Genomic DNA, 23,328 nt, shown 5'->3' on the forward strand with positions numbered 1-23,328 from the left:
GGAAGCACGGGCTTTGTGGTTAAAGCATGAAGCACAAGAGCCAAACCCATGTGTGCATTTCTGGTGGCACTGCAGTAACCCACAGCACCTCACAGACCTGACAGCTCCCAGCCAAACTCTGCCCTGGGACACACCACCTGATGAAATCTCATGGCTGGACTAGCCTGGCACTGCTACCTCAGCATCAGTGAGAAGCAGATTTGGTGACTCTAATCTAAGCAGCCAGAAATGAGTGGGTGTGATTTCAAACGATGGCTTTCACTTCACCATCCTTCAGTCTGTGCTTCATACAGCAGAGACCAGGGCAGCCACTCTCAGGGCAGTGAGTGACCATGTGCAAAGCACCATGTCCAAGACAGCAGAAGGATCTTTTGTATTCTGGTGAATGGAAAATCTTGGTTTTCAAAGGAAAGAATAATTTGGCAAAGTGTGAATCAGTTTTTAAAAAGGATGCATTATCTTAATTTTTCAATTATAAAAAAAATCATTCCAGTAAAGTAATTTTTTTTTGCATGAAGCTATAATTAAAACCAATCAGCCTGAGAAGTAACCTTTAAATACTTAATTACTGGATGGAATATATATTATTGCCAGTATTTCACTGAGATTAATGTCTTTAGCACACACAATATCCTACAGTGGCATGTTGGCCAGGCTCTGAACTTCAAACACAAAGTCAATTTCCTTTCATATAAGACTTTAGCAAATATATTTACTTGAAAAGATAAGGAGACTGGCAGTGGTAATAAATTACTATAACAACATACTCAGCAAGACTACGGTACATAGCCCACCAAGAGAAGCATCAGGCCCCTAAGAAGATTAATATTTAGTGAGGTGGGGTGAAAACAACCATAGGTTGTAATATGAGTAGTGGTTCCAACACAAATACCAAGTGCTGGCCAACTGTACTTTCTCAATAATAAGACAGATATCAATCATTATCTATTGTTAGTGTTAACCCATCAAGAAATATAAAGTGCTCACCTGTAAGGCCAATCAGATTTATTTTCTCAAAACTGTCAAATCTCAGCTTAATCTTTCTATCAGAAATGTTCACCAAAGTGCTCACCCTTATTTCACCCATTCAACTTGATTGCTAAACCCTTAGCTTAAAAAAAAACAACACAGAGACGAGTTATTGCCCTCAAACCCTGCTGACAACAGACTTGTTATACATGCTCAAGTACACACAATTCTTTGAAAAGTCTTGAAGTGGGACCCAGGTATTCCTCCCCGCTTGTTCCTGGCCCACCACTGATGAGAGCCATTGCACACATTACCTGCAGCTGGAGGGGATGTCCTCAGCCCGACGGTGCTGCTCGATGGAGGAGCAGTGGTTGGTTTGGTAGCAGCCAAAGTAGTTGCAATGCTCACGGTGGTCTTGGTGGTTGGAGGTGCTTCAGAAGGACTTGTAACAGGGATGTTTCCCTCAGTGACCTTACCAGGCCTTGAAGTGGTGGGACCCATGGCTTCTGTGCTTTTACCAGTGGTATAACTGTGCTTAGTGGCAGTGGGTGTCTGGGCCCTGTGGTCGTTCATGGTGCTGGCCTCACCTGGGGTGGGCTGGCGACCGGACGGGGTTGTCAGCACAGGAGGTTTCACCGTGGTCACTGTGGGGACAATGCTGCCCTGATTTGTTTCACTTGGTGAGGGACTAAGGGGTGCATCTGTTGGGCCAGCCTGTGGAGCAACACTGGCTGTGGTGAGCAGTGGTGTTGCCTTCCCAAAGCTGTCCCCTTGGGTGGTGGCATCTCTAGGCGAGGTAGTCTCTGTTACCGTCACGGGAGCAGACACAGACACGACGCGTCCACCAAGCAGCTCCATGGGTTCCGTAGGGAGAGGTGACCTGGTGGGAGTGAAGGTGGTGCTCTTCTGGGGCTGGTGTGTGACATGAGGCTTGTTGGTCTCTCTGGGTGAGCTCCTGGCTGTGGCAGCTGTGGAGGGCTCCTGCCTGACCACACTCGTAGCCACAGTGGTGCTTGCTTGATCACTCTCACTGGACTGCAAGATGGATGAGGGTGATGAAAACACAGACAAAGATGCTAATGAGTAAGATGGGGAGGGCAAGGAGGAAGTGGGCAAGGAGGACGACAAAGCCTGCAGAGAGGGTGAAGATGCCATCACAGAGGGCAAGCGTGGCTCAGGGGATTCTGACAGTGTAAACAGATGAGTTGGTGGTGGTGTTGATGACAACAAGTGCTGCAGTGATGACAGTGAGGAAGAGGCTGGAAATGCTGATGAAGACAGAGATGATCTGTCAGTGGTCAACAACTCAGAGTCAGTGTTGAATAGAGTTGTATTTTCTATGCTGCCCCTAGAAGCAGATGTCGATGGTTTGGAAGGGTGCACCAGCAACGGCTCCGTAGATGGTTCAACAAAACTGCTACTGTTTGATGCATTGGTCTGCCTGTCATGAGCCACAGACGATTGTGAGGCATCAAAAGGGCTGGAAATTTCAGAAAAAAAGGTGGAACTTTCTGAGGAGTCAGCAGAGGTGCTGCTGTTGGAGATAGACAGGAGGGTCCTTTCCCCTCCTCTGGTATACGTGGTTGAAATGTATGTGCCGTCTGTGTGAGAAACCGAGGTCCTTTTCTCAGCATCACTGCTACTGACTGGCTGATGGCTTCCTGAAAAGTCTGGAGTAAAAGGACAAAAAATATTAGAAAGACAGAGTAATGAAATGAAAGCATTTTGATGTCATATTAAAACTGCTTGCTAAATAAGATGTTCTTGCCTGTGAACCTGTCCATGATTTTCTAAGAATTTCCAGCACCATTCAAGCATGGTTATAGGATTAGGAGCCTTATTCATTCTTTAATTGATTGTAAAATGATGAACCCTGACAGACACAAGACTCTCATGAAATGTGTAGGTTTCCAAATGACTGTTCTTCACATATTGCTTTCCTAAAGTGATAGAGATCTTAACATTCCATGGTATTTGTGGCAAGCTAAGCAGGAAAACCCCACCGTTCTCTTTATCACTCATAATTTACAAAACTCATATCTTCCCCCTCTTATCCTCCATTCCCATCTACAGAATATCCATCTTGTTCAATTTGTTTTTAGACACAGTGAACTTCATGCCTCTGCAAGATGAAATTATTGCATTATGTTAATTTGCAGCTTATCATGAACCCAGTTATTCAAAACTTTGCAGCCAGGTAAGCCAAAATAAACAGCACATCAGCCTGCAAAAAATTCATATTATTTAGCACAAAAGGTGCAATCAACCTTAAAGTACCAATTTTAGGATGTACAGTTAAGTTGAGCCAACTTTAAAATAATAAAAGAATGGTAATGAATTTTTTTTTTAATTCTGTAAATGACTTAGGTCATCGTGAAACACTTCTGAAAGCATCACCCAAAAGAAACCAGTTAGGGTGCAAAAAAAAATGCAGCCATCAAAACAGGAGGGTTTATGGCTCCACTTCTGGAATGGTTTCCCATCTGTGTGGGGTCTGGTTTTGAGTCCTTTGATGGAAACATCCCCCTGAGTGAACGTACAGGTGGTATTGAATGTAGTAATTAATGAAAACCTTATGTACGACATACTAAAAAACAGATAATGTGAATTCCCCCCAAATGTACACCAAAAAAACATTAACTTACTTGTGAGATCGTTTTGGAAAGAAGAGTAAGTAGGTATCTTGGCAGAACGTACGAAGACCGTCTCCGTCGCAAAGCCTGTGAAACCCCCGCTGCTGGTGGAGGCGTTGGCTGTCCTGCCCTGCTCCAGCAATGCTGGCTCAGATGGCCCTGGAGAGCTGGAAGCTCCAGCAGGGAAAGAAGAGCTCTCCATGCCAGCTGCCAGAGTGCCATCTGTCACTGAGAGAAGCATCCTCTCCTCAGCACCCGCAGACGTGGATGAACTGTACACGGGATCGGTGATGGGGCTGGACATCCTCTTCCCAGCACTTGAGCTGCTCAGGGAGCGTTGGCTGCTGCCAATAGCTGGAAAAGGATTGAAAAGCAGGTGTCTGATTTTATCATCTCAGAGCAGACAGGCCCAAATATTGAGGAATCGGCACCACTGGAGTCATAATGGTATGTTCATGTTATTTGTAATTATCACCCCAACCCAGACAGGCAGTCGATGTGCCCTCCAGCAACAAGCTACATGTCTCAAGAATGAGACCCTTCTTGTTCAGCATCAGCAGCTGCAGATATACAACACCACAGGGCAGAACCAGGACCACTTATAAATGCCGCCCATGACACCTGCAACAGCTGTGTCATACCAATCCCACAGAGAATGCAAGGGAGAGGCAGTCAAACGCTACCCCAAAGTTCAGAAAAACTCACTGGAAGGTTCAGCAGCAGCTGAAAAGTAGGTGAAGACCTTGGATGAAAGGGTGACCTTGGGCTCTGGGGACCCTGCTTGACCAGATGACACATGTCTCATTCGAGTCCATGCCGTGGAGGACGGGACAGGGCCAGTGTGGGTGTCCCCAGCTGTGTCCAGATGAGATGTGAGGCTTTCTGCTTTTGTGCTCCACAGACTGCGGCTGCCTGGGTCTTGAGACGTCCCTTCCTTGTGGATGAAGAGTGTGGTTGAAGGTGAAGGCACTGAAACGCTGGGAGAAAACGCAGGCAGCAGCTTTGTTGGAAGCTCACTGAGTCCTGCCCCACCCTGTGAAACAGGGCTCTGTGTCCCAGGCTCTGCTGCTGGTGAGGACAGCAGGACCGTGTCCAGGGTGCTGGTGTGGGGGGGAGAGGGAGCAGAGCTCCCTGTGGCACTGGAAGCTCCATGGGTGTCCAACACAGGCACTGTGCTGCTCTCCTCACTGGTGGCAGCTGTCACCACACTGGGTGTGCTGGCGAGAGACAGGTGCCCTCCCATTGCTGAGGTCTTGTCTGCTGAGAGAGAGCAAAGCAAAATGATTTATGCACCCTAAATTATAAATAAGCAGGTGTTCTCTCTTCCATCACGAGCCTCAGGCTGAGGACACAGAGAGAACGTGGCAGAAAATCCAATCCTGCAGAAAATGCTAAGTGTGAAGGGACAGCTCTTTCCCGTGCTAAGAGGAGCTGCTGACAGCAGGGCACCCTAGAGAGGGCACTAGGAACAAGTTATGGAAGCACTGTTGGGTTTGCTACCCTCTGGCACTGCTCCCGGTGCCAGACACCCACACTGTCACCTCTGCACCCACAATGAGTGAGGGGAGGTTACACAGCACCCAAACCGCTGGTACTTGAAAGAAAGCATGGCAGGTTTGTATGGGATCAGTAAATACTGCCTTTGCACCCCCGGGTGGGAGTCAGGAATGACTGCTGCTGCTTCTGCTGGTATAAACACAGGCCAGTGGGCAGCCTTGAAATTGTGCTGTCCCTGAAAACACAGCAAATCTCGAGACTGCTCTGGCAGTAAGGCTGGCTTTTCCTGGTGCCTAAATGCAAGAAACAGATAATGTGTTTTTCTCTGGAAGTTGAAATTTTCACTTGTAACATCCAATGCCATCATCCAGCACGATCTAGCAAGCCCTCCCTCTCCATGCAGGTGGGTTTCTGATGTGTGGTCAGAGCTCACCTGGGGAAGTGCTTTCTGAAGCAGATGGTGAGCCTGTGAGCAATGGGGTCACAGATGACAGGGCAGTACCTCTGCCACCACCACCCTGGGTTCCCAAAGAAGACTGGGAATGGCCTGCAGAGCTGATGTTTTCAGTACCAGTGGTGGAAACCTCTGTTGTTTGGGCCAGGGTGGTGCTGGCTGGCAGAGACCTTAATGTCCTCCCTCCAGCCTTGGTGCCTGTTGTGGAAACGGAGGTGCTGGTGGTGGGGAAATTGGCTCTTCTCTCTGTTGACAGGATGCTGAAGGACACATGGCTGCTTCCAGTAGCTAAAATGTGATAAAGAAACAATTTACATTTTTACACATATGGAACTATAAATAAAAATGAGCTTTCTTCCAATAGCACCCAGAGGCAGCAAGTACAGTACACAAACACAAGCAGAAAATATGAGATGTCAATTTCCAAAGATGTAAATCCTTCCTACAAAAATTTGTCTTCCAAAAAACAGTGTGACGCTGACAAAAGTGCTATTATATAAAAACTGTTGAAATACTAATGCTGTGCACTTGATTTCACCATTATGTGCCTGAGTGCACTCCATGCTGCTAGAACAAATATCGTGATGAGCCAGAAAAGCCTGGAAATCAGTTCAGACAAGGCACTACCCTGAGCAGTGTGAAGGTCTTAGAGAAGAAACAGGATCAGGGGGTTCAGACCCCTGAGAACCACAGTGGGGGCTGTGACCAAACAGCAGCATGAAGGACCTCAGAGACCACACGAAAAGTTGTCTTAAATGTGTTGAGCTGGTTCAAATTCTGGGAAGCAGCATGATCCAAGAAGTAGGACAGAAGGTAAGAACTGGAGTCTGATCTCTGGGACCACAGGGACATGATCTAATCCTCACTTGCTTAGTTCTCTTGTCTGTAACATGGAGATAGCAACTGGAGACAGTAAAAATAGGACTGTGATTTGAAAGTTAATTATTTTTCTTGGCATAATGAAACTTTCCACACATGTGCCCTTTCTGTAAAAATCTAAAGCACATTTTTTTGGTCAAGAAAGAGCTGAATAATTTCAGACACAAAATCGCACTGCATCCTTTCAAAGAGTATATTCTACATAGCAGGAAAGAGTCTGGCAAGTGCAAGCTGCAGAAAGTCCTCCTTTGGCTTGTAAGAAAAATGAAATTTCAATTCTAACATGAGCTCACCTGGAGAAGGACCTTCCAAAGGAGAGCCAGAGTGTGTTAAAGGAGAGTCTGCCACCTCAGTGAAATCTCTCATTCCTGTGGACCCCTGAGCTCTGGAGGTCTCTCTCCCAGAAGATGTGGACAAGGATTGGGTTGTTCCCAAGGTCCTGTACGTGGCACTGCTGGACGTGGAGCCCTTGGCTGCTGCCCAGGAGCTGCTGCCCGAGGCAGACCTGGGTGGTCTCCCAGCACTGCTGGACGTGGCTGAAATGGGAGTGCTGGTGGCAGAGGAACTGAGGGAGGTTTTCTCTGCCATGGGTCGGTGGCTGCTTACACCTAGGACACAATAAAACCAGGTTTGATATATGCATACAGAGCTGTACATACAGCTGTGTGCTCAGCACCCATTTCTACACTGCCCATTGAGAACCTGAAGGTGTTTCTCTGGGAAGAGATGAATCTCTTCAGTACAGGCACATGTGCCTTACAAAAACCCATGAAAAATCTCAAACCCACACCCCACAGACCAGCAGTATCCCTTAGCAATGCTCTTCCCAGGACAGGAGTTTCATTAGTAATGAGGCCATCAATGTTTTTCACTTTTTTACCCAAAAGCTGAGCTCCACTCTCCCCCTTCCCACACTGCCAGCTCACTGCAGCCAGCAATAAAAACATCCATGTATCCAATAATGACTGATGACCATATCTGAAGAAAAACAGCACAGGGATGTGAAATCTCATCCAGCCCCAAGGCAGACAGCTTTCAAACTAACAAATTTACCTCGGGAAGGACCTTCAGAGGCAGAGAGGGAGCTTGTGAGCAAAGCACCCCCGGGAGGGCCTGGGAGACCAGTGGCTTCCCGTGAGCTGTTGGGATGATGTGTCCCAGTCCTCAAGGAATAGGAGGTCCCACCCAAAGAGCTTGTGGGGTTGCTGCTGGTGGCAGAGTCCCTTGTCACCCCAGCTGTGTGGCCATTTTCTGGGGACATCAGTGTCCCCACTGCCATGCTGGACACGTCAGCAGCCTGGATGTCCAAGCGCAGCGTCGCCTCTTCTGCACCTGGGATGCTCTTGGGGGGTTCATAATCGCTGCTAAAAGCTGAAAAATGAGAAGAGAAAGACAAAACTGCATAAATATAAATAAAAACTGCTGGGTAGGTTTCATCCCACTGTCAGTAGATGTAGACAATGTATGTGTGAATATTCAATACGGAAATACTTAATACTGGGAAATCATTAAGACAGGGGAAAAGTGGTCTCTAAATAGGAACTGCTGAAGTTATGGCTTGCAAAATTCAACTGGAAGTTTTCAAGGAAAATCTATCCTCCCCTTCCAACAAGAATAATATTTATCCATACTTTCATTTCTGTGAAATGTTTTTAAATGTACAGAATGTGCCAAATACAATATTATTCCTCCTTTCTTTAAAATAAAAAGGATATATTTTGTTAATAAAGAGTCTTTAAATAAGAGTTTTGAGCTATCTATCAAAACTCACTTGTGGAAGAAGTTCCTGAAACGGGCAGCAAGCCTGAGAGCAACGGGTCTGTGACACCTCTGCCTCCATCACCCTGGGCACCCACAGACACCCCAGGGCTCTGGCTCTGGGCTGAAGAGCTGGTGATTTCAGTCCCAAAGGTGGAAATCTCTGCCATGGTGACCAGCCTGGTGCTGGCTGGCAGAGACCTTAATGTCCTCCCTCCGCCCTTGGCAGCTGCTGTGGAAATGGAGGTGCCGGTGGTGGGGAAATCCGAACCGAACCTCTCCGTAGCTGAGTTCTTGGATGGTTGGTAGCTGCTTCCAACGCCTACAGTACAATAAAAAAATGGATTTATACACATGAAATTATAAACAGATGGATCCATTTTCTTCCCAGATGCTGACGGCGCACATACAGATACTGAGCATAGGAAGTTTTCAATCTGGACAAAGTGCTCTTTTGGAAAGGCAGGACTCCCCTCACCGCAGGAAGACCTCGCACAAAACCCAGGGCTTGCTGCCAGGCTTTGTGAGGGTGGCACGGCCCAGACAGCAGGAAACCCCACAGGACAAGGACTCCAGGGATTTGCCTTTAAATCCCACCTTTGCTCTAATATTGCTGAAAATAGGCTCAGGCTTTTTTTTTCTTTTCTTTTTATTTTTTTGGGGCTTAAGCACAGCATCAGACAGCAAAGGGAGGAAACCCAAGCGCAGCCACATTCCCAAATCAGCCTGCAGCTCACTACACATCCCAGGGCTCAGCGGGGCACTGTCCTTCAGACACTGGATCTCAGGTTTCCTGCAGCCCCAGTGGTGCTCCCAACAGCTGTGACAGAGGACAGGGATGTGTCAGTGTGAGAACCCAGGAGATCTGTTTGCTCCTGAAAAGCCCTGGCACAGGATAAGGATTCAGCAACACTGAGGTTTTCAGCGTTTGTGTGGAGCTGGGCAAAGTCTCTGCTTTTGGGAACTCCAGAAATTGGCTGCTGCAGAGCAAGCAAGGGGAAGCCATGGAGCGCAGGGATCTCAGGTTTGCTGCCCTGAGCAAGTTGTTAAGCACAGGCATCTCACCCTGTCTAGCTGAAGGCAAACCCACCCCGTGTGGCCACAAGTGTGGGATCCCGAGCTCCCAGCCCACCCTGTCACCACTTGGGCACAGGTCAGACAGGGCTCAGAGCTGACCTTGCTCTGCAGCTGGCACTGGTCCAGTGAAGATATTTCACAGCTGCAGGCATCCACCCTGCAGAAAACACTGTGATAACATCCAAAGAACTTTATTTTTTTTTTTAAGTGGAAAATGCTGGGGGGGTTGGATCAAATTATTTTTTTCCATTGCTTTTTCCTGCTTTCAGCAGGGAATTTCAGCTAACCATCCAAATAATAAAAAACAGAGCACATGCAAAACAGAGCATCTCCTCTGCTTCAAGAAAGCAAATAGTATAAAATGGCTTTTCAAAACAATGAAACAAAGAGCAGCGAAGCTCACCTCCGAAGGCGTTGTCCGTGGGAGGTGATGCAGTCAGCAAAGGGCTGGTGAAGTTCCCCACAACACCCCTGGGGTGTAGCGTGATGTTCTCTGCACCAGCCTGGGTACTTGAAGCTTGGGAGGAGGCCTGGGGCTGTCCCAGGGAGCCAGGGAGGGCAGTGCTGGGGCTGCTCCCCGAGGGGCTGGCTGGAGCAGCTGCAGCGCCCACGGCAGGGCTGCTGCCCAGCTCTGTGCCCACCCAGCTGCTCACAGGTTGAGAGAGGCTGTCAGTGCCTGCAAGGCAACGGGGAAAAGCAGATGAGGACCCAGAGATGGGCTCAGCTGCCTGCTGAGCCATTCCACACTGCCACCCTTCCCTTGCCCCTCAGTCCCCTGTCTGCACTGCGCCTACAGGAACTTTGTGTCTGGAAGCTGCACCAAGTAGTTCATAATTTTGAGTGCTAGGAGGAGCCACATGGATTCTTCTCTCCATCCTTGTGCATAAAGCAAGCCAGTAAACTGCCCTGAGTGCATGGTGAGGATGGAGAGCTCTAAGCTCTACAATACAGGAGAACAAGGCTTAACCAATGCTGGCTGCTCTGGAGAACAGCATTCACCTTGTTCCCAGGTGCTGGAACACTTTCCCAATGTTCCTGGGCTGAACTGGGATGGCTCACCTGGGTGATGAGGTTCTGAAGACGAAGGTAGCAGCACTGTCCTCACAGTGTTAAGCCCTGACTCGTTCCAGACCCTGTGGTGCCCTCCCCATGTCCCCTCAGGGGAATCGCTGCTGACGGCTTCCGAGCCCGGCGGCGTTCCCTCGGCAGCTGCAGGGATGCTGGCAAAAGCCACAGCCCTCGTGCCTCTCCCCAGCCTGCCTGCAGCAGGGTGATGGCTTCCAGGGTCTGGAAAGCAACAGGGAGAGGGTCACGTTCACCTGGAAAAGTTCTCTTGTCTCAGCTGGGTGGCAGCAGCATCACCTGCAGTGGTACCCAGCCCTACCGCACGCAACAGGAAGGGTCACAGCTGCATCCCTCATGTTTCCTCTGTTTAATAGAGCACAGTTTAACTGCAGGAGGGATTGATGGGAACAGAGGGTTTCTGTCGCCAAAAAATAATGGCATTTTAAATAATGTCTTCATTTGAGCATGGCAAAAGAAATAGATTTTTTTTTAGAGACATTAAAAACGCAGAAGGCAGTAAGGATCTGGTGCCAGAACAGCCCACAGCTGGCAGCCTGGGCATGCCAGCTCCACATTCTAGTCCCTAAGCAGAGAACAAAAACAAGGAATCAAAAAAATTAAAGACAGACTCTATGCTTATATCTTATTTCAATTGGGGATATTAAGAAAAAAAACTGAGGTGGGGACAGGGCAATCAGCACAGCTTTGTCTTGCTGCTGTGAGAAACAGGCCTTGATTTAAGTTCATGTTTGAAAGAGTACATTGGTTTACTTATGACTGAAGATTATGAACAAGCCCAAAAATAAGTGTTCACTTTCAGGACTTCCATGTAAGGACCTCAGCCACAAATCATCATCACAGCTGGTCAGGTATCCTTAAGCTGAGTTCTTACAACCTAGGCTGGGCTTGCAATGGGGTTCAGTTCCTGATGGGAGAAGTTGTGGGGATGCCCAGGGTTCTCCACTCCTTGCACAGCCCCTGAGCTCAGTGGATGGGCAGGACTCCCTGGGTACTGCTGAGTGGTGAAAAACAGCGGCAGCTCCTGAGAATCATCTGTGTTGTAATGCTAAAAAACAAAGCCCATCTTTCCTGAGATTGAATTTCTCTCAAAAATCTGCATTTCTAGCTGTGGGGCAGCAATGCTTCCTAACCCACTGGCTATGCTCAGTCCATGGGCTGGGAACAGCTCACAGGAACTCCCACATCCATAAAACTCACCGGGAGGATGGCTGTGGCTGAGCACGTGGGTCACTGTCCCAGCAGATGGGTTCTCTGGGGTTCCTGCTCCTGGAGGGGTGACATCCCCATCACTGGCAGGGGGGGCAGGGTGCCCTGTGGCCCTGCTTGCTGCTGGCACTGCCCCGTGCCTGACAGGCAGCAATGCCCACTCCCTGCTCCCAGCCAGCATCATCACCAACTCCACAGGAGCACCAGGAGTCCTCATCTCTGTGCTTGAACTTCTCTCCTGATGGCTGCTTTCAATGACTAAAAGAAAAGACAAGAAAAAAATTTAGATTCCATCAGCACTGATGTGCAGGCTCAGCTCACTGCAGTAACACCAAGGCCAGGCTCTGAGCTCATTTACTTACACTAGAGAAAAATTTTGCATAATCAAAACACAGACATGAAATTTATTTTTGGATTTGCACCAGTGGAAACTAGATTGGTCTGTGGGACCAAATACCAAAACCCACCTCCGTGCAAAAGACTAATTCAATTCAGTACACTCAGGATTTTTTTTATGTTAGGAGAAATAAATTTTGAAAGGAGAAAAAAGAAAGTCTTAAATAACTGGAAGTACTCGTGGTGTAGGTTCCATGGCAAGAGTGTGAAGGTCTCCAGAGCTGACAGCCCAGCACAGCCCATGTGCCCCATTCTGAAATAAGATGGGAGGGGAGAGGCCCCACAGCTCTTCCCCTCTCTCCACTTGGCCAGTGCTTGCTGGACACCTGACCTCAAATCCCATCGCCTGCAGAGAGCTGGCATGGAGCTGGCTGAGAGCTGCAGGGCACTCAGGACAGTCAGTATAACCCAGCCAGCCACAGTGCAGCACTGGGGACAGAGGAGATCAGTGCATGGTGTGGATTACATGGCCCGCCCAGGTGCCAAAGCACCCCAAGTGATGAGATATTTTAGCACTTCTAACATTAATGTCTACCAGAACATGAGAAACAAGATGAAGAAGAAGATTGTGCGTGAGTGGTGGTCTGGGAAATCCAGGTTTTCAGCTTATGGTACCTGTGAGGATTTCACTGCATATCAGTTCACACAAAAAACATCAGCCACCATCTGTGTTACAGTCCCAAGGCTTGGCTGGCACTGCAGCCTCAGATGACCTTCAAAGCCCACAACAAGCTTTGAAGTCAAAAGCAAGTCCAAACCTGAAAGGGTAAGGTCCTCATTTTGTCCATCCTCCTTACAACAAAAGTCACTGTCATGTGCATGGCATCCACAGGCAGCAGATAAAGGCAGGCAGTCAGTCAGCCCAGAAACTCTGATTTTGAAGGTTAAACCTGTGCTGTCATGTGCACGGCATCCACAGGCAGCAGATAAATGCAGGCAGTCAGTCAGCCAGCCCAGAAACTCTGATTTTGAAGGTTAAACCTGTTCTGGGCTTCAAAATACTTTCTGTAAGAAAACTGTGTGTCCAAGACAAACACCTATGGGACACCTCCTCCTTATCTTGCATGTCTTCCTTGGAGTTGCTGTATCCCAACAGAGGCAATTTCAGAAGTGGTGTCCTCTGTACATCTGCAATACCTTCAGTGGGAACTCACCAAGAAACAGAAGGGTAGGTAGGACAGTCTGTATTTCATCCTGGGAGTCTAAGCACCATGTGGGCCAAGCAGAAAAGAGCTGTGGTGGAGCAGAGCCCCCGGGGTACCATTACTGGCAGCCCTCACAGTGGCTGCGATGCTGAGCAGCCACTGCCACCCAGAGCCCACTGCGAGCCACCGCCTGTCTCGTGGGACAAGCTTGTGGTCCTCACCAGCTGGACAAGGGGATGGGAAGTGGCAGGGGATGCTTGCTGTGTTCATTTGCAAGCCAATACCCAGCCTGTAATTGTAGTCCACAAGTCCATTTATAGCAGCCCCAAAAAATGTGGCTGTGCTGGAGGGCAGTGCACTGAATTTCTGTCCATCCCCCTCTCACTAAAAGCTTTCAGCTGTGCAGCCCATGCTGACTGGAAAGCCTGTGGCCAGCTTTGCTGCACAGGGAGAAGGCAAAGCAGCTGATGCTTAAAGAAACCCTTAGGGCATGAGGATAGACAGAGGGAAATCTGCTTTCCCAGGTTGCCAACTCATTTGTCAACAAGGGCTCTGGACAGGCAGGCTAAAATATACAGCATCACACTGCAGCAGGCATTTCATTGCCACTTCTTAAAAAGCAACCCTGGAAATGCCAGCAAGCAATGCCTTCAGCTATGTTCCTTGATTGAATGAGACCAGTTCAAAAGTAAAACAGTGATGTTTGCTTATCTGGTGGTTGTTTGCCCTGCAAATCCACCTCAGAGTGCGCTCTATCTTCTGGCTCTGCAGTGATGCTGGGAATAAACTGAAGCAAAACCCTTCCCCTTATTGTGGGCGCCAGCAAACCTTGCTTTGAGTGCAGCCGGGCAGTGGAGGGGTTGAATAAGAAGGTATTATTTACACAGGCTTTTAGAGTCATCTGGCATTTTTAACTCTGCCCTGCAAGGTATACCAGGTCCAGAAAGGAAAACCTCATACTAGCACAGGCTCAGCTCCCCAGATCAGTGGGTGCAGAGCATAAGCTAAGCTGGAAAATTCAACCCACAGCATGTAGTAAGGAAACCCCCCAAAAAAACTGTGTTGTTCAACAAAATAGACATGAAATCTCACATCCATCAAGCCTACCAGAAGTGCAAGATAAAACCACAATATTCTCTTTCATTTGCCTGCAGAAATTAAGACTTCAAAGACGACCCTCCTCTGGAGCGGACAGACAAGATCAAACTTCTTCCAAAAAATTCCCCACGGGACCATCTGGCCTCCCCGATGCATTAAAGGCTTAAGGCAGAGTGGCCCTTTAGCTGAGGTACTGATCTGTCACTAACAATTTCGTCACATCCTAAGCTGCCAACAGCTTTGCACGGTTTAACTTCACATAACCACAGCTACTGAGAAATATTTGACTTCCAGCACAAAACCCTGCCACCCACTGGACTGGTGTTTTCCTTCCCAGTGAAAACTAGCAGTGATGCTCACCAGACGGTCGAGGCTCAGAGTTACTTTTTCTTTGCAAGCATAACAAGTCCGTGGCTTGCTGTGAGCCGAGTTACACAGCTCAGCCAGGACAAACAGATCAAGTTCCAGCTGATTTCTCAAGGCTTTGGGCTTGCCCCTGGCAGCCCAGTTGGAGATCTACCTTGTGAGACTCCTGAAAAATCTCTTTTGGGCCAACAATTTTCTGTCTCCATCTGTGACACAGCACAGGCATTGCTCTGTCTCAGAGATGGCTGCTACCAAGACAGCGTTTAGGTGATGCTCACAACTCAATCATGGGTCAGCACAACACCAAAAAGCACAATGATGCAAGTTTTCTGCAGTGACTGTCATCGCACACAGACACCTCAGGGCAGGGGGGGAGGAGGGATGTATCCTGCTGATGCCAGGAGAGCAGCATCCCCACAGGCAGCGTTTGTCACGAGATTGCAGCCAGCCAAGGCACGCCGCAAGCTATCCCAGCCCCACTGCTTCCCTGAAGATAGGATTTTTCCCCGCGAGGGCAAGAAAAATACTTTCTTGACTGTGGAACACAAATTTAACCTGAGCTCGCACAGAAGGAAAGCGAAGTGCAGTTGATCGGCTGTCCAGAGCAGCCCTTCGCCCGGAGCAATCCCTGTCGGGAGGGTGGGCATTCCCTGGGGAGCATTCCCGCCAGGATGGGAACGGAGCCGCCCATGCAGCGGCTGTTTGGCCAGGCCACCCCGGGAGCATCCCGTGCCGAGAGGAGCGCCCGTGGAGCCGCAGCAGGCTCCTCCCGAGGACAGGCAGCTATAATTATAAACCCCACATCTGTTAACGTTGCATAATCCTAACATCATCCGAGGCTCGCGGAGGGGAGAAAAAACTCATCTCGACTCAGAAAACTCCTGGCTGGCTGTAGGAAGAGGCTGGGAAGAAAGGCGGGCTGCGCGGCAGAAGCAGCGGAGGCGGCTCCGCTCCCTGCCGGGGCCGCGCTCCGCGCTCCCGGCTCTGTTTTGAGCGGCTGCTGCGGATGTCGGGATCATGGGTGGAGGCCGGTTAGGAGCCAAGCGAGTTTGTGCGAACAAAAGCTACAGCCCTAAATCTGGACCGTCCAGGGCTCTCTGGGATTTTCGATTTCCTTCCTTGTTCTTGCTCTGAAAGGAGAAGTTCAAGGCGGGGGGAGCAGCGGGGGCTGAAATGGAGCTTTAAAAAATTTCATACTTGAGATGGGTCAATTGAGAGTAAACACGCTGATAATACTGCTTGGGGAAGGTCCCTCGTGTGCACTAAGTGCGGGAAAAATGCAAGAGGTTTTTAACTACATGCAGTCAACCCTGTTCTGCTAAATTTTTTTATATCAATACAAGGATTTATTCAGTCTGGATTAAGAAAGGTGGCAAGAGAGGGTGTATGGGGAAAAGCAGAAGAGGTGCAGAAGCCTTGCCAGAGCCTCTCACCCTTTTGTGGGGTTGGTTTGGATGCAGTACCCTACAGACACATTCCCTGGCTCTGGTGCTTCTGCTCCTCGTCCTCTCCCCACTGGCCCCCAGGCAGCAATTCACAGGACCTTCAGTAGTTTTACCCATAATAGGAAGGATTTATGCAGGCAGCAAAGGTACCTAGAGCTTTAATATGTCAGCTCAAGAAAAGTGATGGGGGTTTAATGGAGCAGCAGCCCCTGCAAGCTCTGAGTGCCAAGGTCCACACGGCTAATGCCCACCTGGCCACTTCCAGCCATGGGTGCCCATGGGGCTGGGGACATCTCATCATCCTCAGACACTCCAGTGCCACCCCACAGCACCCTGCTTGCAGTTCTGCTTTATGACACAAAAACACGCTGCACTTCCACACCCCCTCCCCTCCAGGACCTGTAAAACCTCAGAGGATGCTAAAGGCCATTTTTGCTTCCTCCACCTTTTTTCGCCATCCCAGAGCCTGATGCTCAGAGATGCAATTAGGGAAAAAAAAAATAAATTAAAATAATTTATTACATTAAAAATAAAATAAATTAAATTAATGCTCTTAAAAGCAGTACCCTAAAGCAAGGAAACAGGTTCTCCAAAATAAAGAGTACACAGACATCTGTGATCCTTTCCAAAAGCACAGGATATATGCATATGGAGTGCCCACAACTGGGATAAAACCTGCACAGTGCAGGGACAGGATATTGTTCTGCTTATCAAGAGGTTTACAGCCTCTTAGTTTTGGTGTCCTAAACATTTCCCTGGGGAGGTGCAGACTCCCACATCACCTGCTCAAGCCCATGAAATCCTAAGCTTCTTATCTTTCTTGGGCAGTTTGGTTCAATCCACAGATCCCTGAGACCACACAGATCCATGGGACCACCTGTGCTGCTTGAAAACCACCAGCCCATAGCTCAGGGCAGCTCCTCAAACTGCTTTTCATAGACTTTTGTTTTTAAACAGCTTTTAGCAACTGAATTAAAAAAAAAAAAAAAAAAAAAAAAAAAAAAAGTCCTGGTTTATCATCACGACTTTGAAAAACACATTTATATAAAATTCCACTTCCAACAGAGATAAGCCATGACTTACCATACTGCTAAAAAACCCATAACCATGCTGAGGCTCCAGTAAAAATCTCAATCCATCCATCCAGTGGAGATTGAACTTCCAGTGCCCCAGGCCCAGTGTCCTGACAGCCTTTCTTGAGCAGCAAGGCAAACTCAGCCATATTTTCTTGCTTGACAGCTCATTTCTCTTCTGCCCTGGAAGCATCCCTGCAGCACTAGTGTGGGAAAAGCCCCTGCAGGCCCAGGGCAGAGCGAAGGCAGCCCCAGCTGACAGGTCCCAGAAGCACTTACCAAAGGAATTTATTTTCTACTGTTTTTAGTAAACATCAGTAAAACCAAGCCAAAATAAATCTCCCTAACTGCACAGCTCTCTGAGTACTCACACCTCCTCTCCATCCCCTTTCCTGCAATCCCACAATGCTGGAATGTCCCCAGCTACCCTGCCTGCACCATAGATCCCAAATGCTAAATCCCAGCATCACCAAATTCACTTCTAAGACCCCCCAGTCTTTTCTATAATGTCCTGCAGAAATATTACAGAAAATATCACCCACACATCGCTTCTCCTTCCTTTTTCTGAGATTTTTAAAGCTCCATGGAAGCTTTTCTAGTTGGGAAGGCAATGTTGCCCTCACCAGCACTCATGAGGCCAGAGCAAAAGCCACACAGGGACCCAGCCTGGTGTCATTTTAACTTCTGCTCCCATCCGAGGGCAGTGCTGCTGGAGACTATCAGACGGCTTGGGGAGGAAGTCTCCTGGCAGGACTCCACCAAAGTGGAGTTGCTAGGTCACTGGAACAATAAAAAGGCAAGAAAAAACATCCTGGCTGCGAAAAAGATGGGGGGGAAAAAAAAGAGAAAAATCTATGGTGGTGTGTACAGTGCTGGTGAAGTGGAAAGAAACAGGCTGGTGAGGCTGGAGGGAGCAGGACCATGCTGCTGTCAGCTTCTGCAAGCACACAACTTCATTTCTAACGTGGCTCTTTCTCCAGACCTCTCACACAAATACTTCCAGAAACCTGGAATGTGTCTGCAACGTTTGCAGCTTGTGAAAATCTCACAGGGGTCAATATTTCCAGGGCAGCAAGTTCAATGTGCTGTGGGGAGGTTCACTGCCCTTGGCCTGTCAGCTGGGCACCACAATCCACTGGATGGCTTTCACCCCCAGCAGCTGCCTGAAACTGGCAATATAGGAACCCTGCCCCCAGCAGGGCTGGGCTTGGTGATAAGGGGCTGAGCACTGCACAGACCTGGGGCTTGGGCTCCCCTGTAAGGAAGGGTGCTAGAGGCTTAGAACCTGCAGGATGAAATTTTGCTGTCTGGAAAGTCTAATTTCCGGGCCAGAAGGGAGCATTAGCTCATTCTGTGTGACCTCATGATAACCAAAGCTGTTCCATGAAGCTTATTTACTCCCAATATAAGTTCAGTGACTTGTACTTGACTTAAACAGATCTTGCAGGGGAAAGAAGCACCCAAACGATTGGTATTTGTAATCACCTGGGTTTTTACTCAAAACCACAAGGACTATGGGCTGAAGCACAGATTTTTCTGCACAAAACCTCAATGCCGATCAAGAAGTGATGCCAGACAGTCCAAAGCAGATGTGTGGCAAAAGACACCTGCCCCAGGGGCTGAGGACTCAGCCTTTTGCAGACCCAGGTGAAAACAAGATTGTTTTCACATTCCACTCTGGAAACAAAACTCTGCTCCAAAGTGGTCTGAGCCCAGGACCTGCTTCCTACGCACAGGAAGGGGCAGTAAATACTGGGAAGATGGAGGAAGGAGTAGGGAAAGGGTGCTGCAATGCTGAGAGGTGAGACTGGGAGCAGCCAGGGGCTGTCACGAGTCCCTGGGGGCCAAGCCATGCTGCTCACTGACGCAGGTGGGCTTTGGTCCAGGTGTCTTGACCAGAGCCTCACTCCAGCAATGCACTTAAGAAGAGCTCCCCAGGGAACTATTCCCCGTGCTTAACATTAAGCACATGCCAAAGAGCTTTGCTGGCTGGCAGTCACACCAGGGACGATGACCAGCCTGGGAATTGAGCAACTTCTCAAGGGCATTGTGGGGATGAGAAGGATAAGGAGCCCTCTTGGATGCAGGAAAATCAGACTGCCAAGTGGTAGGTGCCATTTGGTGACACGCAGACACAAGGCTCAGTGGATTCTTCCCTCCATGTAGACCAGCAAAATGCAACCCCATCCCAGGGGAAAACTGAAGGTAGCCCAAGCCTGACACCCAGCTGAAGGTAGGATGCAGGGCACGATGTGATGGCAGCGGGAACCATGGATGCTCTCGTGGCTCCTACCCTTCAGCAAGGGGCACTGAGACTTGTGAAGGGATGGAGAAAAAGGCAAACAGGCAAAAAAACCAAAGCAGCTTAAAGAGAAATGAATCCCCAGAAGAGATAAGGGCCCCCACCTCCCTTCCCCCATCGGCTGCGAAAGGATGATGATCTAAATCGCATTTCCTAGATGACACCGCGCCGATCTGCCGCCGGAAGCAGCGGTGGCAGCGCTCAGGATGGCGCCAGCCCTCCTTCTTCCAGGGGGTGAGCCAGGTCTTTCCCCCGGGCACTGGCAGACCGGTCACCACTGACAAGCAGAGGAGCAGCACTGCCTGGGACAGCTGGGACAGAGGTCCCACCCGACAGCCACCACCGTGCCACTGCCTCTGCAGCCACACGTTTCCTTTCCGAGAACAGGGGAAGGGATTTACCACTTCCAGTGCCTCTCTGCACATGTTTCAGGGAGGCTGAAAAATAGACACCTTCTTTGAATGTGGGCAGCAGTGGGAATGGGTGCTGGAGAAGGGCAGGGCTGGGCTGTCACCCTCTGAGCTGTCACTGAGGGCTCGGAGGGAGTTGTGGTCCGGTCACATCAACCTGACACAGGTCAGGTCCTGCCTCGGTGCATATGGGCATGGGGTGGTGAGCAAGGCAGCACAGAAGACTGAGAGGACAGAAACCTGTGCCCCAAACCCACCTGCCCACACACAGACACAGGTTACCCAGCACAGAGCCACCACACATCAACTGCCTTGGCACATCCATGTCACCACCAGCTTCAGTCTTAACCCAGGTGTGACACAGCTTATCCAACACCCTACAATCTCCAGGTGTACCAGCACTTTGCGAGACAGGGTGATGAGAATCTCTGCATGCTGGGGACTGTCCTCAGAGCCACAAAATTGCTGTTATTCCTATTCCCCAATTTAAAAGCCTCCTGGTTCATTTAGCTTTTTCTTCCTGCATCATATTTGCTGCCTGCTCCTAAGAAGAGACCATCTTCATGATTTTCTGCATTCTCTGATTATGTTTCCTCCTAAGAAACATCCTTTCAAAGGGCCTTTATCTGCAGGGTTGGCTGACGGTCTAATACTGCATCCCCATTCTGCATTTGCTGAAAGAGCTGATAATGTCCTAAAAAGAATTAACATTTAGATGTTAGTCCTGTAACCAAATCTGAATCAAACAATGATGACTGTTCAAATGTCTAAAGCTACTCAGGGGTATTTTCATTTAAGCCCTACCAAGCTTGTACCAGGGATGAGGAGGTTTCTAAAGATGCCTTTGTGAGCACCAGCCACTGAAACCCTTCTCCTTGTCCCTCCAGACACAGATACAATTATACCCAGCTCCAGCACAAAGATAAAGGCTGAATTACAAGAGCAGCATTATGCTCCACAATCAGGGTCCTTGATTCCAATTGACAAGGAGCTCAAATCATGCGCAGTTGGTCTGCGGATGCTTCCACTCCTGGAAATCATTCCCATCACAGCAGAGAAAGGAGTTCAATAGACAGGGTTACCTTTTGCATTTCCTCCCCAAATTGCTAAATTACCTTGTCAGTTTGTGAGATCTTACAAGTAATGCAGGGTCAAACCTGGCCAACACTTGTCTGGGATATTTCTTTGCAGAAGGTTTAACTACCAGCTGCTACAGTTTCCCCGATAAGAAAGTGTTTGCTTACCTATAGTGGCACGGATGTAGCAGGACAGTTATTCAGAGATGCAGTGAAACACTTCTCATTTAAAAAAAAAAAGCGGTATATTTATCTACCATTCTGGGTGATCCCAGAAGATAGGGAGGAGATACATTGAGATCCCTTGGGAAGTGTCTTGAGATCTCTTACAGACCTGCCTTTTGCTTTTATAGAGCACTCAAAACCAAAGCCAAATGAAAAACCCCTCAAATGTCCAAACTCCCACATCAACCCCACAATTTATGCATACTCCAGAAAGTGCTGTCCTCCTCCCAAAACAGATCCTGACACACTGGGTGGGTGGGCAGCAGAACCCTCCTCCTAGGCCATCAGAGAAGGTATCTTTTGGACAATATATTGAAGCCAAAGTTAGTGTGATTCATCCCTGCTTCAGCAAAGTTCACCAGAGCGTGACGTTTCACATCAGTCCTCAGGGCTTAAGAGATTTTCCACAAGAGGAAGGGTGTTAACACCAGCATCCTAACAAGCAGTGACGTGAATAATTGTGCTCCATAGATCTAAATTCCTCTTGTCACTCCAGATGCAGAAGTGCCTTTCAGCACGCTCTTCAAGGAAAAAAGAGAGACCACCTTTGCTACCAGTAACCAAAGAAGCCTGTCCATCAGTCCAAAATGCCTGCACAGGGTTTCTTCCATGCTCTGGAGATTTCACAGGGATCTAAGGGTGGTTGTGGTAGCAGAAATTACCACAGTGTCTGCCTGGTTATAGAGGGGAGAGGTCAGACTGATCCTGTAACAGCCTTCAAAACCTCTGCCATCACAGCGTGCTGAAAAATGCTGAGAAAAACGCCCTCAGTGTGTGTGTGCAACTCCATGTCTTCTGGGAAATGCAGCCTGGGCTGTACCCCTGGGACAACAGATAACCCTGCTGCATTAACCCTTTGTGCACAGTCTGCATGCCTTTCTATCAAACCACCTAAAATTCCTCCTCACTCCTTTCCCACTGACTTCACCTCAGAGTTAAAAAGAAAAGGTCATTTTCTCCCAAACTTCAGAGGCAAGAGTCTTGTTGCCATCAAACCACTGTGTAAAAGGTCCCTCAAACATCTCCATGTTTGCCTTGGCAAAAGAACTACAAAGGTCATGGCTCTTCCAGAGGACTTTTTCCAAGCACCGGATTGGAAGCCCAAGATGGGGTGTCCACACTGCAAGGCAAAGGGAAGGACCTGCAGCATTTGGTCACAGGGCAAGTGACATGATCACCCTCAGCCAGAGCACAGTGAGAATGATGCAGAAGCTGTTTTAAAAGTCCTCCCAGCTCCATGGCCATGCAGAGAGTGACAAGGCAGATTGAGCTTGTTTTTCCCAGTGGAAAGTCAATCCACCAAGGTCAAGGTGCTTGCACCAGGTATTCAGACAGCTGGACAGAGAACAACTGGGTTTGCCCTAGGCATTCCTGCTGTGCTCCCTCTCTTCCCCCAGCAAAGCAGGATGGTGCAGAGGGCTGCACTTCTCCTGCAGATGCAGTGGCAGAGCCCTGCCAAGCAGGGGTGTCTGAAAAAACCCTTCTGTCTGGACACAAAAGCTTCTGGAGACCAGCTTTGAGCTAGTGGTGTTTTTAAATAAACCCAACCTGGGCTTCTTCTGTGACTCCTAGCTTTGCAGCTAATAGTTTCCAGGCTTTTTTATCTACCACCTCAACAGCCAGATGCTCCTTTTCTACCCCTCCAAGTGATTCTCCTGTAATGACAACTCCAGAAGTTGGGGTTTTAGGGAAAGACAGCCAAATCTTAGGAGGCTCTTGCCACAGATCCTGACTTTTGGCAGCAGTACTCCCTCGCCCACAGCTGGGATGCTGACTGCAGCTTGGGAGATGCTTAAGTAACCAACTGCAAACCTATTTATCAAATGACTCCAAGCCAAGGGCACAGCAGATGCAAAAGCAGACATAACCCTCCTCAACAGCCCTGCCTGCACAGAGAAGAGGCAACTGAAATAGTTCCATCCAAAGCCACAGAGGGGTGGGGGAAGCAGCACAGGAGCAGCAACAGTCTGTAGATTATTACACCCTGTTTATGCATTTTGGGCACTTTTTAAATTACATTTTTATATCTCACACATTTCATACTGGTTTCTGAAGGGATGAAGCTCCTGGAACAGCTTTGTTTGATCTTATACATTAAAACAAATTAGCCTGGAAGGCAGAGACCTCCAACACAGTAAGTTCCGACAGGTTTTGTGAAGACCAGCACTTCAGTAGAGAAGGCTCCAGTGAGTGCCCAGCTTGGGGAGCTGCTGCACCCAGACCAAGGGGGATC

The 23,328-nt window shown here is 48.8% G+C and overlaps 1 protein-coding gene across 5 annotated transcripts in view; it reads right to left on the reverse strand.

Annotated features, from left to right (window-relative positions):
• The window catches only part of HEG1 (heart development protein with EGF like domains 1), a 51,667-nt gene that overhangs the window by 21,638 nt on the left and 6,701 nt on the right, over positions 1 to 23,328 (reverse strand). For 3 of the 5 annotated variants that reach the window (XM_041409583.1, XM_041409555.1, XM_041409592.1), the window contains exons 2-11: positions 11,551 to 11,817; positions 10,327 to 10,554; positions 9,671 to 9,943; positions 8,204 to 8,512; positions 7,486 to 7,803; positions 6,726 to 7,040; positions 5,533 to 5,841; positions 4,308 to 4,862; positions 3,615 to 3,956; positions 1,284 to 2,639 (exon numbers count right to left, since the gene is read on the reverse strand). In XM_041409583.1, the coding sequence (XP_041265517.1) occupies positions 1,284 to 2,639; positions 3,615 to 3,956; positions 4,308 to 4,862; positions 5,533 to 5,841; positions 6,726 to 7,040; positions 7,486 to 7,803; positions 8,204 to 8,512; positions 9,671 to 9,943; positions 10,327 to 10,554; positions 11,551 to 11,817 (4,272 nt within the window). The remainder of the gene's footprint in view (positions 1 to 1,283; positions 2,640 to 3,614; positions 3,957 to 4,307; positions 4,863 to 5,532; positions 5,842 to 6,725; positions 7,041 to 7,485; positions 7,804 to 8,203; positions 8,513 to 9,670; positions 9,944 to 10,326; positions 10,555 to 11,550; positions 11,818 to 23,328) is intronic. The other 2 variants (XM_041409565.1, XM_041409572.1) reach the window with 2 other exon arrangements.

Source organism: Onychostruthus taczanowskii, unplaced genomic scaffold (genome assembly GCF_017590055.1).
Source record: "Onychostruthus taczanowskii isolate IOZ18803 unplaced genomic scaffold, ASM1759005v1 scaffold10, whole genome shotgun sequence".
NCBI lineage: Eukaryota > Metazoa > Chordata > Aves > Passeriformes > Passeridae > Onychostruthus > Onychostruthus taczanowskii.